This window comes from Mauremys reevesii, linkage group 7 (genome assembly GCF_016161935.1).
Source record: "Mauremys reevesii isolate NIE-2019 linkage group 7, ASM1616193v1, whole genome shotgun sequence".
Classification (NCBI taxonomy): Eukaryota; Metazoa; Chordata; order Testudines; family Geoemydidae; genus Mauremys; species Mauremys reevesii.
Window position 1 is genome coordinate 49,681,468 of NC_052629.1, and position 15,419 is coordinate 49,696,886.

Below are 15,419 nucleotides of genomic sequence, written 5' to 3' on the forward strand. Positions count from 1 at the left end.
TGATCATTTAACTAGTGATGAAAAGCTCTGTATTCCATTACCTGTTCTCTGTGCAATTCAGCCCCATATCTTTTCTCCTTTAACATTAGCACAGGGTTTTTTTGTTTTTTGTTGTTTTTTTTAAACCAAAATCAGTAATGCTGTATGAAGCTGCCCTAAAAGAATCAATTTTGTATGTGCTTTGATCTTAGGCTACATGCTCTATCATTACATGTGAATACATTGCTGCTTGCTTTCTGCAAAGACAACAGATGAAAGTCAGTAATAGACTAATTAGGATGAAGGGTAATAGGCATATTATTCAGAAGGATAAATCTGTTTTCTATAATTGTCTGGGTACTCCTGGCTTTGTTGCTGCAAGTCTTACTGTTAGGCTTGATCAGGAAGGTATATACTGGAACTAGAAGTGTGGAGATGATAAATAATCATGTTTCTGTGTATATCTTAAAGCATTTTTGCCAGCACACTTGCCAAACCAGTGCTCTCTGGCATAATTTTTGAAAGCATTCCATCCAGAAGACACCATTACCAGGAATAACATTTGTAGCCCTATCTAATCACTATTTGTAACACAGTAATGTTATTTCCAGAAAATAGCATCTGCCAGGGTGTAATTCCAAAAGCAGTAGTATAAGACCAGGTATGGGACTTGGTGTCACCAGTAGATAGAGCCTATATTGCAGTTAGTGTCACTGTTTTATTGCATAAATTGTGGGGGAACATGATGTGATGTACGCTTGGTTTAACTCAGCTGTATTTCTGTTTGGAGATATTTGATTCCCATAGTTCTCTTCAAACAATTTCTTTTAGTAACTATTTATTCTGGAGGCTAACTTAGAAGTATCTTCTGTAATCTACTGCCAGTTGTGGATGTTGCAAAATTTTACCAACCTTCAGAACTTCACAATATACCCTCTGATAATGACAGCAGTCTGTTTGCAGATGCATACAATTTAGACTATCAAGATATATAAAGCTATGAAATAGTCGGTTATTTACACAGTTCCAGTGTATTGCTACTTTATAGAACAAATAAGTTTCTGCTACAAAAATCTTACAATCCAATTATGTTTACAATCCACCCAGATGGTTAGCGCTAACAATCAAGCTAACGGACTTTAGTGCTTAACTTGCCAAATGTACCGTCCTTAATATTGCACAATGTTAGTGAACATATTTTTGGGTGTATGTTTTGAGTTTTACTGAAAGTTAACACTAAAGTGAAAATGATTCTGAAATATTTACTAACTCTGAATATCATTTCCACATCTTGTGATAGAATTTAGCATTTTAGACTGTGTAATCATTTGTCCAGTAAAAGATTATTTGTTTATATGCCATTTCCAGGAACAAAATTTGGATATCTTATTATATTCCCATAGCTCCCAATACTGTGTGTCATGAGTGCTCAAATCTTACATGTTCCCTACAGCGTTTTTCTCTTGGTAATAATATACAATCAGTTGCTACTACCGTGGGGTGGTTTATGTGAACTCGCCCCAATCCGTTTTTAAAATGTTATCAAAATGTGGGGATTTCAGAGAAGCATGTCATTAATGGCAGAAACATTGGAAATTTAGTTTTTAGGATTAAAACAGAGTAATGATTAACAGAGCATTTTGAAACCCAAGCATATTGTTGTAATTTCTCTAGGCAACTGGTTTAAGTACTCATTGCAACAGGAGCACACTTAACTGAAAAGCCAGAGGGTTTTTTTTTGGGGGGGGGGCGGTTACACAGATAACATTGTACTGATGCAGGGCACAAGTTCTCAGGACATCTTTAGTTACTAGACACTTGTCAGAGTTTTTTCTAGACTCTATATGAATTGTAGGTGAAAGAAAGCTAAGCAATGTGGGCTTTATTCCATCAACAAGAATAAGCTGTTGTGTGCATTTTGATTATAAATTATTTCAATAGTGTTTTGCCAAGATAAGGTTTGATTTTTTTCATACTTTTAAAAAACAAACGCACACCTAACCTCATGAGATGTTCCACAAGAAACAGTAAATTTCTTTGCCAGGTTAAAAGTATTAATCCTTATTGGCCATTTAGGATGCGTTGCAGTTCTGAAAGCTACACAAGCTGACACTCTTAGCAAAATGAGACTGCTTCAAAAAACTGCTGAACCCTGGATGCTATCTGCTTGGTGTGGTGAGGGAATAATTTAAATATTGTAAATATTCTGTGACATGGTTATACTACAGTGCATTTGGGTGTATGTTGCTTATACCTTGATTTCAGTATTGTGAAGTTAACTTTTTAAAACATTAATTTTAAGGGAAAATGTGGTGTACGTATTCTTTAAGAAAAGTGTCAGACTTGGAGAGCAAGAGACCCGGAAGCATTTAAAATTTGATTATACTTGTTCATAACATATTTACAAACAAAGATTTAATCAAACCCTTTATATGTGCGCACACACATCTGCCCAGATACACAAAATACATGCTGTGACATGGTAAAGTTTTATTGCTATGCACTGGGGTGGTATTATTGCTCACAGGTGAAGAAACAATGGAATTTACAGAAACCATCCCAAACGTTGTTCCAAGCAACCTTTATTACACCATACTATTAAGTATTCTGCATATGCTACACACCAGAAAAATTATATTAGAAATCTGTCAGATAAGGTTTAAAGAAATTGGGATAGTGTTTTGTATATGTCTGTAAAGTGAGGCTCCCTTATAGCCTTGAGTACTATGGTACACAATCTAGCTAATTAAAAAAACAAACTCTAAACATTTTTCCAGGCATAAAAATGCCCTGATTTTAAGATCTGATATTTTGGTTCTTTCCATGGGTAGAAGCAGGAGTTGTCTCACTGGGAAGCTGTAAATGACCACTTTCTGATGGTGTAAAATTATTTCTTCACCTGAAAGGTTGCAAAATATTGGATATTTACCCTCCCAAGAGAATATATTTCACATCTCGCCCAGGATAACAGGAAGGAAGGAAATTCCTCATTTGGGCAGAAACATTTTTGTGGCAATTTGATTTTAGATAGCCAAAATAAAGTTAAATCTGCTCAAAGGAGTTGAATGTTACAAGGGAGGCCCCAAGAAGATAGATTAATAGGCAGTGAAAGTAACATAGTCAAAATTACATGGTAAATAGAGTTTATTGTATGGGTCTGCAATTTATCACATGATGTACTTGATCACTTTGTGTGAGATGTGCATGTGTATGTATAAATTTATAAGCATGCACATTCACTATAACACATTACATTAAATACTGTCAGTACTATATCACCATAAGAGGTTAAATGTATGAAAGCCCTAAAGTTCAAGGAGTAAGAACTTTTTTGGTAAATATCTTACTATCGGTATTACATGTAGAGCAGTCTCTTAAACCACACTAACACTACTATCTTTGTTGGAAACTGGGGACATGCAAATGAAGGGGAAAAGTTACAATTCAGTCATGGCAAGTGCTCATTGTTGCGTCTTGGTCCTCTGACATCATTGTCCTTGTCTTTTTTCTTGTCTCTGCTTTCCCATTTTGCCATTGGCAAGGAGTTGAGAAGTTAGTCCATTACTTCTGTGATAAAGCGTGGTACAGTACAACTTCAGATTTCTTCCCATCTCCTCCTCGCACATCTCTGTTTTCGCTCCCAGCATGATGCATGCCTATCAAAGCCATGCATGCAGTCAAGTTATTTATTGCACCATTTTCCCTACTTCAAAATATTAATGAGAAAAACGCTGCTTTATTTGTTCCATAAAAACATTCTATCTAGAATTGAGATCAGAGATACAGCTATGTCTTTTAAATATAAAAAGATTATTAGCACAATGAACCTTAAAGCTTATGCTCCAATACATCTGTTAGTCTATAAGGTGCTACAGGACTCTTTGTCACTTCTTAAAGTAATGGTGCCTTATTTCTGTCTTTTTCATGCCCACATTGTCTTAAATATTTTGTATTCATAAATGACACTAAGCTTATTTGCAAATTGTCTCCGTGCTGGAATATCATTGTGACTCAGTTAATACAAATGTTTTAGTGGAGATCCTTTTCATTGAATAAATTAAATATTTCTTTCTGGCTGTGACACCATGCAGATTTCTTCTGGAAGAGTTAAGAGTAATTGTGCTTTATATGTTTCTGCTACTATGGCAGGGATTGCATTTAATCATTTTTAATTGGTGCACCTAACAATGCACTGATGGGTGCAAAATTCTAGACACTCTTGCCATTACAGAAATAAGGCTTTCACTCGCGTTGTTATAAGTAGAATGTGTGCACAAATCTTATTACATACTGTACTTGAAGTTTTGAGGACTGACTATCTTCAGTTACATAGTAACTTTATGACATTCATAGGAGGCTAAAATAATGTAGTAATTAAATATCTATGCGCTTGGCCACTCTGTACATCAAACAAATATAAAGCCTATTAGTATAATCCTCTATACTGGGTCTGAAATAGACTCCAATATTTGCGATCATGTAGAGCAATGGAAAGCTTCTGAATGTGTTCCATGCAGTAAAATACTATTGTTAATGGACAGGACATTGGATTTTTTTCTTGTTCATATTTCATTGGGAGACTGGTACTAGACTTCTCGTAGCTAATCACTTAATCCCAGTCTATTACTAATTTCATATACTAATGTTCCCCCTCTGTTTATACTACAAAGGAACAACATGCAAATATATAAAATATAGGTTTGAACTAACAAACATGTTGTGAACATTACTTAACTCCCTTCAAAAGTAGCCCCCCCCATTTATATATAAACTGTTTCCTTACACACTATCTTGAATGTTAACACACTTTGATCTGAGTAAGAAACATCGTTATAATTCCGTTGGATACCAGTAAAATAAATGCATAAATAGAACCTGTCATCTGTTGTTTACAATGGTTGCTGAATTTTGGATGAAGCCTAAGGTATACTCCGTTTTAATTTGGCACAAAAGAAGCAATTCTGGACTGGAAAAGTGTAGTTGCTGTTGGAGCAAGATAGATTACAAAGTGATGTGTAAATATTTTGGCTGCCCCATAGCCTCGCTTACAATTACCCTAATGTTAATTCAAACTGTTATCTTTCCTTTCCTCTGACCTAACTGGTCATTGCACTACAAGTACCTGTATTAGAAGATTAAATGTGATGCTTACTTTTTAACTAGATAAGTCAATCTGCTGAGTAAAGGTAAGCATTACTATTTATACTACTGGATATATACCGGTATTAACTTTAAGTACACACACACACACTTGTATTCACATGTTTGAATTTTCCCTGACTGAAGTCCATCATTCTTCTTTGAATGATAATCCCTATTGTATGCCACTGAGGATTACTTGCATGAACCTGGAGTAGTAGAGTCCATTGGTCTATGCATGCGCCCATGCATTGCCTCGTGATTTCGCCCGAAGCACTAAAGGGTGTGGAGAACTGACTGCGGCTTCATTTTCTTCTCACCACCACAAGGTCCGAGTTAGAGCTTCTGCTTTCTAAACTTTCCTGAAAAACTGTTTTTATTCTTGTATATAATTCAGATTTTACTGATTCTGTAGTAGTTTGTGTTCATAGTAATTTTTGTAGGATTAAGGACTTTGGGATGCCGCTTTGTCGGTTTCCCGCCAACCCTCTTTCTTCTCCCCCCTCCCCCTGGTGTCTGGGTACTGGATTGTGCTGAAGATGCTGGGATTCAAGGTCTGCGGTTCCTGCCCTCGCTTGTTTTCACTCAGCAATGAGTTCCAATACTGTCTGTACTGCTTGCGGGAAGCTCACATCGTATCCAGGTGCAGTATCTGCCTCTCCTTCCCTGCCCGTACTCAGGAAGGCAGGGTCTTACACACCTAATGGAGGTCTCCATGGGATGGCAGTTTGATCCTGGCTGGTGAACTCCCCTCTCCCTTAAATTGGCCTGCACAATCCAGGAGTGCACCTCCTATCACTGAGTTCCAGTCCGGATCCGACGGGACCAGCGTTATGGATCCCACACTGGGGCCTAGCCATGAAACACGGGAGCATGCACATAAGTATGGCAATAAGTCTTCCTCCAGATCCAAGAAAGAGACTGCACTGTCCACCAGTTCTGGCCACGGAGTGGCATGTTCCAAGGCTCACAAGAGCGAGAAGTAAGTAGTCACATTGTTCGCTAGATTGAACAGTCCTGGTTCCCGAATTCTGCATCTCTCCTGCATCGGCTCCACTGGTGCAGCATGAATCATCGATACTGAGGCAGGCCCCTTTATCTGCCCCAGCTCTCTCTGTGGAGAATCTGATGTGCTCCTGGTCCTTATGAATGGTTTGCCCTAGATCAGATGAGGTCTCCATAAGTTCCAGTCCATTCACCTGCTAAGAGGGCCTTCTCTCCGACATCGGATCTGCCACCCTCTGGTCTTGTTCCTACATCACACCCTGTTCCATCAGTCCTGTAGACACCCCCATTTGTACAGGACTCTGGTTCCTCTGAGTCTGAGGTTTTGGACACTACTCATGGTCCGCTGCTTCCATTCTGAAGGCATGCTTATCAGAGAGTTCCGATAGCACCATGACAGTACCCTTCTTTGCCTCAGCACAGGAGCCACTGGTACCTGGCTTCATGGGCATCACTGCATCAACAGCAGGACCAACTAGGTTGGCCATCATCTGGTTCAACCTGGGAAGAATCCCCTGTCTCACCACTCTCTCCTTTATCGAGTAGATGTTCAGAACTGGGGCTGGATGATATGCCAGTCAGCCCAGCTCAGATGGTACTGACAGATCTGGAGAGGTTCCCCTAGTCGTCTCCAGATTCACCTGTGTCATCAACGCCCTTCTCTTCCCCATACAACTACTGTCAGTTTCAGGAGCTGCTCAGGAGAATGAACAGTGCTCTTCAAAGCCCACTGAAGGAGGTGCAGGACAATTTGAACCAGCTACTAGACATCTTGCATGCATTGGAACCGCCCAGAGTGGTCCTATCGATCAACGCCATTGTCCAAATGGCACACCATGGACATGTGCATCTCCACCCCGAAAGGGGAAGAAAACGGGTCTGTTTCTGTTCTCACACCCTCTGCCTAATTCCTTGGTGATCCAGGCTGCTATGGAGCAGGCCAGACAACAGCTTCCATGTTCCACCCCCTTGACGAGGGCAAGAGGCTATATCTTATGGGTAAAAAGGTCTTTTACTCAGCCAGCTTCCAGTTCTGTATCTTGAACTACCTAGCACTGATGGCCAAATATGACTTTTCGAACTATGGGCAGATGGCAGATTTTACAGATAAACTACTGCAATAGGATCATGCACATTTCTAGGCTATTTTGGAGGAGGGCAAGTTGGTCTCCAGGACTATACTTCAGGCTGCGGTTGATTCCGCGAACATGTCTTCACATACAATGGTGACTGGAATAGTCATGAGGAGAGAATCCTGGCTACATACCTCAGGCTTCCCTAGAAAGGTACAGAGCACAATTGAAGACCTCCCTTTGAAGAGGACCTCTTCAGCTAGAAGATGAGTGATTCCTCTACAGAGTCTACAGGCCCATTCTACAAGAGTGCAGGCATCATAGAGTGCGACAGTAGTTGACGATGCCTGCACTCTTGTAGAATGGGCCTGTATCTCATCTGGTGGGGACAGTCCTGATAGCTGACAGGAGAGTAACGTACCCTGAAACCCACTTTGAGATTCTCTGGGTGGAGATGGCCTGCCTAAGTCTCTCTATGGCCACGAATATCCTAGGAGACATCCAGAAGGGCTTCATCCACTGTAGGTAAAAGTCCAGGACCCTACAGACACTGAGGAAGTGAAGCTGCTGTTCCTCATTTGAGGCATGTGGTTTGGGAAAGGAGGTTGGCAAATGTTTGGGTTGGTTGAGGTGGAAGCAGGAAACCACTTTCGGTAGAAATCTGGGATGCAACCACAGCAAAAAACTTTATCCTTCTAAAACACAGTGAAAGAGGGGGTTTGCCATCATGGCTCCTGGTTCGCCAGCCCTCCTTGCAGACTAGGAAAGCGACCTTTATGGAAAGGAGGCAGGAGGCTAGGGGTTCAAAGAGAGAGTTCATTAATGACGTAAGGACTAGGCTGAGGTACCTCTGTGGAGCAATAGGCTGGATTGACAGGCTTTTAGATACCAGGTCCTTCCAGAACCAGGAAGTCAAAGGGTGGGTTAAAACGGAATGACACTCCACCAGAGGGTGGAAAGCGCTTTTAACCACTGCATGCACCCTGCTGGAGTTGAGAGCAAGTCCCGATCCCTTCAGATAGAAGAAACAGTCCAAGAGCATTGGGATGCCAATAGCCTCATGAACAATACCTTTCTGTTGCGCAGGAGATGAAGTGTGCCCACTTAGCTCAGTAGGATAATCTTCTGTAGTCCTTCCTGCTATTGGAGAGGACCTCACGTACTGCTAACGAACATTCTCGTGCCAGCAGAGATGTCCATCCAAAAAACCAGGCTGTCAAGTGAAGCGTCTGTGGATCGGGGTGTCTGAGTTTGTCGTTGTGTTGTTTGAGCACTTCCAGAATGTTAGGAGCAGGAGTGGAGGATATTTTGATATGCAGAAAAGCAGAGGAAACCAGAACTAGTGAGGCCAGAATGGAGTGATCAGGATGACGGTCACCCTCTCCCTCAGAGTTTGTGAAGGATTTGCAGCATGAGTGGTAGAGGAGGGAAGGCATAGTTCACCTGGTTCAACCAGTTGATGACCAGCGTGTCAGCAGTACTGAATGCACTTGATGTTGGTGTGAGATTCAAAAAGAGGTTCCTGCTTGAAGTTCCCCATTGACCAAAAATGTCCATGATGACAGTGTTGTGCAGTTCCTATTCATGGTTGGTTGCAAAGTTCCTGCTGAGAGCATCAGCAATCAGCTTCTGGGTCCCTGGTACGCAAGCCACTGACAAGAGGATACAGTGTCCAGCGTGCCATTTCCAGAGGTGCACAGCTTCTGCACACAGCACTGGGGACCTTGTGCCTCCTTGCTTGTTTATGTAGTGGTGTTATACAACATGACGAGAATGGATGGATGGTAGGTAAAAATGTGTGGCATGTCTTGCTTACTGCCTGAAGTTCCAAGATGCTGATGTGCATCCTGGTTTCTCGAGCGGTCCAAGTTCCTTGCGTCATGCGGTCTCCCATGTGTGCTCCCCAGTACATCAAGTGAGGCGTCTGTTATGGCGGTCACACTCAGTGAGGATAGAAGGAAGGGCATTCCGGAACAGACTTGAAGAAGGAGGTGACCTCTGGAGGAATGGTGAGAATGATGTCCATGGGTTGGTAAATGGGGGAGTAAGCACCCTGCAGCCATAGTTGTAGACCGCGGAAGCGCAGGTGAGCAAAGGCTATGACATATGTGCATGCTGCCATGTGGCAGAGGAGGGAAAGGCAAGTTCTGGCTGAGACTGAAGGGTTGGATGTCACTGAAGCGATCAGGTCCAGTAGACTTTGGAACCTGTCTTTCGGCAGGTAAGTGCACGTGGAGGCCACATCGATGCAGGGATCATGTAGGGTGAAAAGTTGATTTTTTTTGATGTTCAAACTCACCCCTAGAGCTGGGAGATCGATTCCCCAACTTCTTTTCTGGATTGCGTTGCCAGTAGCCAGTCATTCAGGTAAGGGAAGACAAGGATTCCTTGCCATTGGAGGTGAGCTGCTACCATGAAAACTTCTGTGAAGACTCGTGGACCAGTAGTGAGTCCAAATGGGAGGGCCCTGTATTAGAAGTGTCGCAGACCCACCGTGAATATTAGGAACCATCTGTGGGTTGAGTGGATGTTGATGTGGAAGTAAGCATCCTGTATATCAAGAGCTGTAAAAAAATGGCCGTGAGCAGTACAATTTTCATTTTGGTGCTGGCATATCTATGCCTAGGAATTGTGGTGTGGCTCTACAGAGTCTACAGGCCCATTGTGGACACATGTAAGGCAGCCACGTGGAGTTCAGTACACACCTTTTTTCTCATTATGCTCTAGTGCATGATTCTGTAATGGATGCCTCATTTGGCGCAGAGGTTCTCCGTTCCACAGTTCTGTCATGTTCCTCACACTCTTCTCCTAGCTAGGTACTGCTTGTTAATCACACTCAGTGGAATACAATAGGGACCATCACTTGAAGAAGAATGAGAGGTTACTGACCTGTAACTGGAGGTTCTTTGAGATATGTGGTCCCTATCAGTATTCCAGATTCGCCCTCCTTCTGTGCTGCGGATCTGGTAGATCTGCAGTGGAGAAGGAACTGGAGACGCTGGTAGTCCACTCTGCCCTTCATCACCTCAGGTAAAACCACCAGGTAATGCAAGGCTGCATGCCCGGTTCAACAGACACTACTACTTTGAAAAGCTCTGGCTCCAGGCGCATGGTGCAGGCGCATAACCTTCAGTGGAATACAGATAGGGACCATACATGTCAAAGAATCTCCAGCTACAGGTAACCTCCCCTTCTGTGATGAACTATTTATTGCTGATTTCAGTCTTCTTCTGATCTTCCAGTAGTATAAATCAGGAGTAACCACTGAAGTCATATTTGTGAGATCAGTGTTAGGCTCCTTGTGATTCATTTTAAACAGAGGGCCACATTTTTAGTACTTGGAAATTTACTGGAAGATGTCAAAGACATCTGTGCTAAAGCTATGTCATAAGATTCATAGTTTGCTGAGATCTAATGCTGCTTTCCACTTTTGGGTCAACTGTTGGCATCCTTTGGTTATGAAAGATGTCTTAGGTATGTATGTCTTTATGCATTTGGCTAATATCTTCCATGCAATTTCTGTAATCCCAAATGCAAGTGCTTACCATGCCATTACTCAATTTAAGCAATATTTTGTGTTATTTTATAAAATGGCAGCACAGATACAGCATAAATAAAAGGTCAGTTTCTAACTAGCATTTCAGATATGCTTACACACATTGTAAGAATGTAAGTTTAAGTGGGGGGTGAAGGTTGTCCCTTTCACTGTTACATTTCATAGACTACACTTTTTGATTAACATTTGACTATCAATTATTTTTGGGGTAGGTTAGCACATAGCTATGTATGTAATTTAATGTTCACGCATAGAATCATAGAATTCAAGATCAGAAGGGACCATTATGATCATCTAGTCTGACCTCCTGCAAGATGCAGGCCACATAAGCCGATCCACCCACTCCTGAACTAATTCTCTCCCTTGACTCTGCTGTTGAATGCTCCAAATCGTGATTTAGAGACTTCAAGTAGCAGATAATCCACCAGCAAGCGACCCCTGCCCCATGCTTCGGAGGAAGGCGAAAAACCTCCAGGGCCACTGCCAATCTACCCTGGAGGAAAATTCCTTCCCTACCCCAAATATGGCGATCAGCTGAACCCCGAGCATGCGGGCAAGACTCTCCAGCCAGACCCTCTGGAAAGGGCTAACAATATCCCAACATTGACCCTTTGTACTGATTACCAGTGTGGCACGTTATTGACCTATTGACTAAACCCGTTATCCTATCATACCGTCCCCTCCATAAACTTATCCAGCTTAATCTTAAAGTCATGGAGGTCCTTCGCCCCCACTGTTTCCCTCAGTAGGCTGTTCCATAATTGCACTCCTCTGATGGTTAGAAACCTTTGTCTAATTTCAAGCCTAACATATTTGGTTTTATTTCCTTTATTACTAAAAATGGGGGGGAAATGTGAACAGCTGTTTGTGTATGATAAACATTGACAAAGTACTTGGTGCCATTAAAAATAATCCATTTTGTTTTTTTCTAAATTGGATTAGAAAATCTTAATTTTGTTCACGTATTTTGGTTCTTTAGCACACATGCATTGTGAATGGTTCTATTCTGACTACTTGTATCTGTGCTCAATTTTCTCAACAGTTTTTTTTAAAATTTATAAATGGGTTCTCAAAACAATGAATTATTGGGCTAACATCATCCCCTCTTTGTTGTGCAAGTCTTCTCTGGAATAACAGGTTTTAGTTTGAGGTACAGGTATTATCCATATCCATTACATTAAGATTGAAAAATTGACAGATTTGCCAGGATTTATTCTTTAAACTTTGATTTGTGTATTTAAAAATTGCTAATAGCTTATGAAACATCCTTTTTGTATCTGTAGTAGAATTGCTTGGTAGGAAAGAAAATGCTGAAGTTTACTACACTGCTCTGAAATTTGATGATGTTAATCAGTGGAGGGAAAAATAATTTACTATGAAAGTAATGTTTTGATGCTCTTCATCTCTCTCCAATTTATCACACTTTCTTCTTTATACAAGTACCAGTTTTCACTGTGTTTAGTGTCTCTGTACTTATCTCTTCGTCAGTCATTATTATCACTGGTCCAATCTCTAGTTTAACCTTGGCTAAAGGCGGAGTTCGTGAATCCAAAGGAAAAATCTCCAGTAAATCAGAATTAGATTAGTAAATTCTAGTGATCTATTGTTCCCCTTAAATTTGCTCTTTATGGAAAATTATAGTGGAGGTACTCTGTACCCCATTGAAGAGTGAGCCTACCAAGTACATGTCAGAAAGCCAATGAAAGCTGAGGTGCTTGTTAATCTGGGTAGCAGTCTGAACTACTCTTTGCAATGTGTTTACTTTGTTTGAGCAAGTATTAAAAATAAAGGCAAAAAACCCCAAATAATCCTCGTCTTCAGTGTAATAATGATTAAAAAGTTCAGTCAAGGTAGCCTAATGAGAAATGTTGCTCCTGCTTTATTGATTCATTGTAATGGTGTATGTATGACACTATTACTATGTACTATTACTATGTACATAGAATCAGACAAAAACAAAAGTGTGATTTGGAAGAATGATTTTCTGCTTCTCTGTTTAAGCCATCTTCAAAATGAGATTTTACTGTAGTTCATCTTTTAAAAAGGAAAAATAGAAAATTATCCAAATCAGATGTTGAATTTTAATAGCTTAAGTGCAGTATGGTAGGTTTTGTTGGGGAAAAAATGCTATGAATTACAGAATCTTGAGCAGTTCTTTTAAAATCAGTGTACAAGGTTGACGAGGTTTTTGCTGATTTCCCTACAGAAGGGTTTAGTTTAGACCAGATGTTAAGGGGAAAATATCGGGACTGCCGTGGGGGGGCGCTGTGTGGGTTTTTTTTTTTTTTTAAACACTCACCCGTCCGGGAATTCGGCGGAGAGCCCTTCAGTCACGGACAGTCTTCGGCGGTATTTCGGCGGTGGGTAATAAACCTTGCTGCCAAAGACAGAAGCACCCACCGCTGAAATAACGCTGAAGATCGTCTACGACTGAAGGACTCTCCGCTGAATTGCCGCCAAAGACCAGGAAACAAAGAATCAGGACAAATAGCATCCTGACTGTACTCTGGTTGGGACATGGAACAAACTCCTCAAAATCGGGACAGTCCCGATTTTATCGGGACATCTGGTCACCCTAGCCCCAGAAGAGGTACTGGCAATTCTTTTGTTTATAATACTAGACTCTCCCTTCAGATAAAATGTAGAGTCTTCATTAAACCATGCTTATCTGGTGATGAACGCAATACATTCAACAGAAAGATATTACATGGTGTATCTCCGTCAGTTCATTTGAATGGCCTTTAGGATGAAACAGCTGTATAAATCTAGTCAATAACCTAATTAGGACAAGCTTTATATCAAGTCTTCTGTCTTCAGCTCGCCAAGAAAATTAAATCTTTATAAGTGGTGTCTTTAGAATGCACTTCAAACACAAATTTGTCCAGTAAAGTCCTTACCTACTCTTAAAAATCTTTAAAATTGATGAAAGGCTTGGGATAGCTAATTGGAATGTGCATTGGGCAGAAGATAAGATAGATGTAATATAACAAATTTTATTAGCTATTAAAGGCACTTGCATCTGAATTTACCAGTACTCAGACATGGCTCTGTTACTGCAGTGCAATACAATTAAAGAACAAAACATACAATTGTTAGTTGACAATCTCTTTCATATTCTTTGCTTTAAATCAATCAGTAAGTTTCTTTCCTTGTCTTTCATTTTGTTTTGATATGTATATTTTAGTGCTGGCATAATTCTTTTGTGCATAATTTACCAGTCCCGCTTGTATGTATCCCATGGATCCCCCCCTGGTTTGACGAAGTTAACTTCTTAACACAAAAACTGAATATGTAAGCGTCAAGCACCAGATCAGCACATCTTGAGTTTAAAATGTTAACTATATACATTTCCCTAGTCTAATATGTTAATGTATTTTCTTTTTAACAGCCTCAAGTACTACAGCCTTCCAGCAGCCTTCCCAGTTCCACAGACCTCGCCCAGGGAAAATTAATAAAAACACCACATACCGAGGCCCACAGTGAATACCCTAAACAGGGCCTGCATGAAAACGGTGATCATCACAATCAAAATGCTGCAAATGGCTCTCACACAAATAGCCTGAATGAGTTGAACATTTTACTGAGTAAACGTTTAAATATAAAGGACCTGAATGAGAGTGAACCTGTTGAGGACAATTTGAAGGTTAAAAAGAGTGCGAAAGAACCTGGAGAGCTGGCTAGTAATGAAGATGGTACACTACAGTCTCTTCCCTCTTCTTGTCAGACACCTACCCAAATGGATGCTAGAGATGTGCAGACTAAGTTAGCTGCGAAAAGTCAACCTTCATCCCCAAACCAGGCTTCTCAGCCAAAGACTTTAAGAGCTTCAGAGCCCCCAAACCAGAATGCTTTAGTGCCTCCTTCAGTAGCCAATACTGCATCATCCCCAAACTGCCCCACTGCTTCCAAGGCTGAGCTACCATCACCAAGTAGTGCAACACAGCTACAACCAACATCTAGCCAGACACACCTAAAGAGTAAACCAAGTCAGAGAATTTCTAAACTTCGCCCGCCAACTATTTCCTTTGTTAAATCAAAACAAATAAGCAACCCGATGCTTATATGTCAAGAACCTCAGAACTCCCATTCCAAGACTAACATCCCAAGGCCGCTGGCACAAAGAAAGGAAAATGTGCAAAATCAGAATACTGGTTTGCGTTCTGGGGATAGTTTGGCTTCTAATCGGCATTCCCGCCTCCCTAAACCAAAGACACATTAAAAACATGACATCCACATGCACGTCTCATTGGAATGAATCGTATATCAATTGCTTATCATATATTGACTGCTTTAGTTATGGCTTTGTTATCCAAATCCTGAATGAATATTATAAGTGGAATCTGTCATTAATATTTGCCTATTCCAATCTGACCTGTTTGGAAGTTGATGCTATCAAAAACTCTGCAGCTTCTCTTAAGAGAACATAATGGTTTATATTTAACTATACCTGTGGCCTGCATTAGCAACTTGATTACATTACCCTTCTCTCTCTCTCAATACTTAACAAATGCTGAAGCCTGTGATGACCACTAAACACTTTTCCAGGGTGCTTCACCAAGCATTTGAGGAGAGCAGGTTGCTTGCGGAAATCATTTCTTGTTTTTTATTAATGTGGACTATCAGACAGGGAAATCACTATTCAATCTAATCTTTTGGTTCTGACTACC

The 15,419-nt window shown here is 40.8% G+C and overlaps 1 protein-coding gene across 10 annotated transcripts in view; it reads left to right on the plus strand.

The window, feature by feature from the left end:
• The window catches only part of CCSER2 (coiled-coil serine rich protein 2), a 198,278-nt gene extending 183,291 nt beyond the window's left edge, over positions 1–14,987 (plus strand). For 8 of the 10 annotated variants that reach the window (XM_039547824.1, XM_039547826.1, XM_039547822.1 and 5 more), the window contains one exon: positions 14,141–14,987. In XM_039547824.1, the coding sequence (XP_039403758.1) occupies positions 14,141–14,971 (831 nt within the window). In that variant the 3' untranslated portion in view covers positions 14,972–14,987. The remainder of the gene's footprint in view (positions 1–14,140) is intronic. The other 2 variants (XM_039547827.1, XM_039547828.1) reach the window with 1 other exon arrangement.
• Positions 14,988–15,419: the final 432 nt, after the last annotated feature.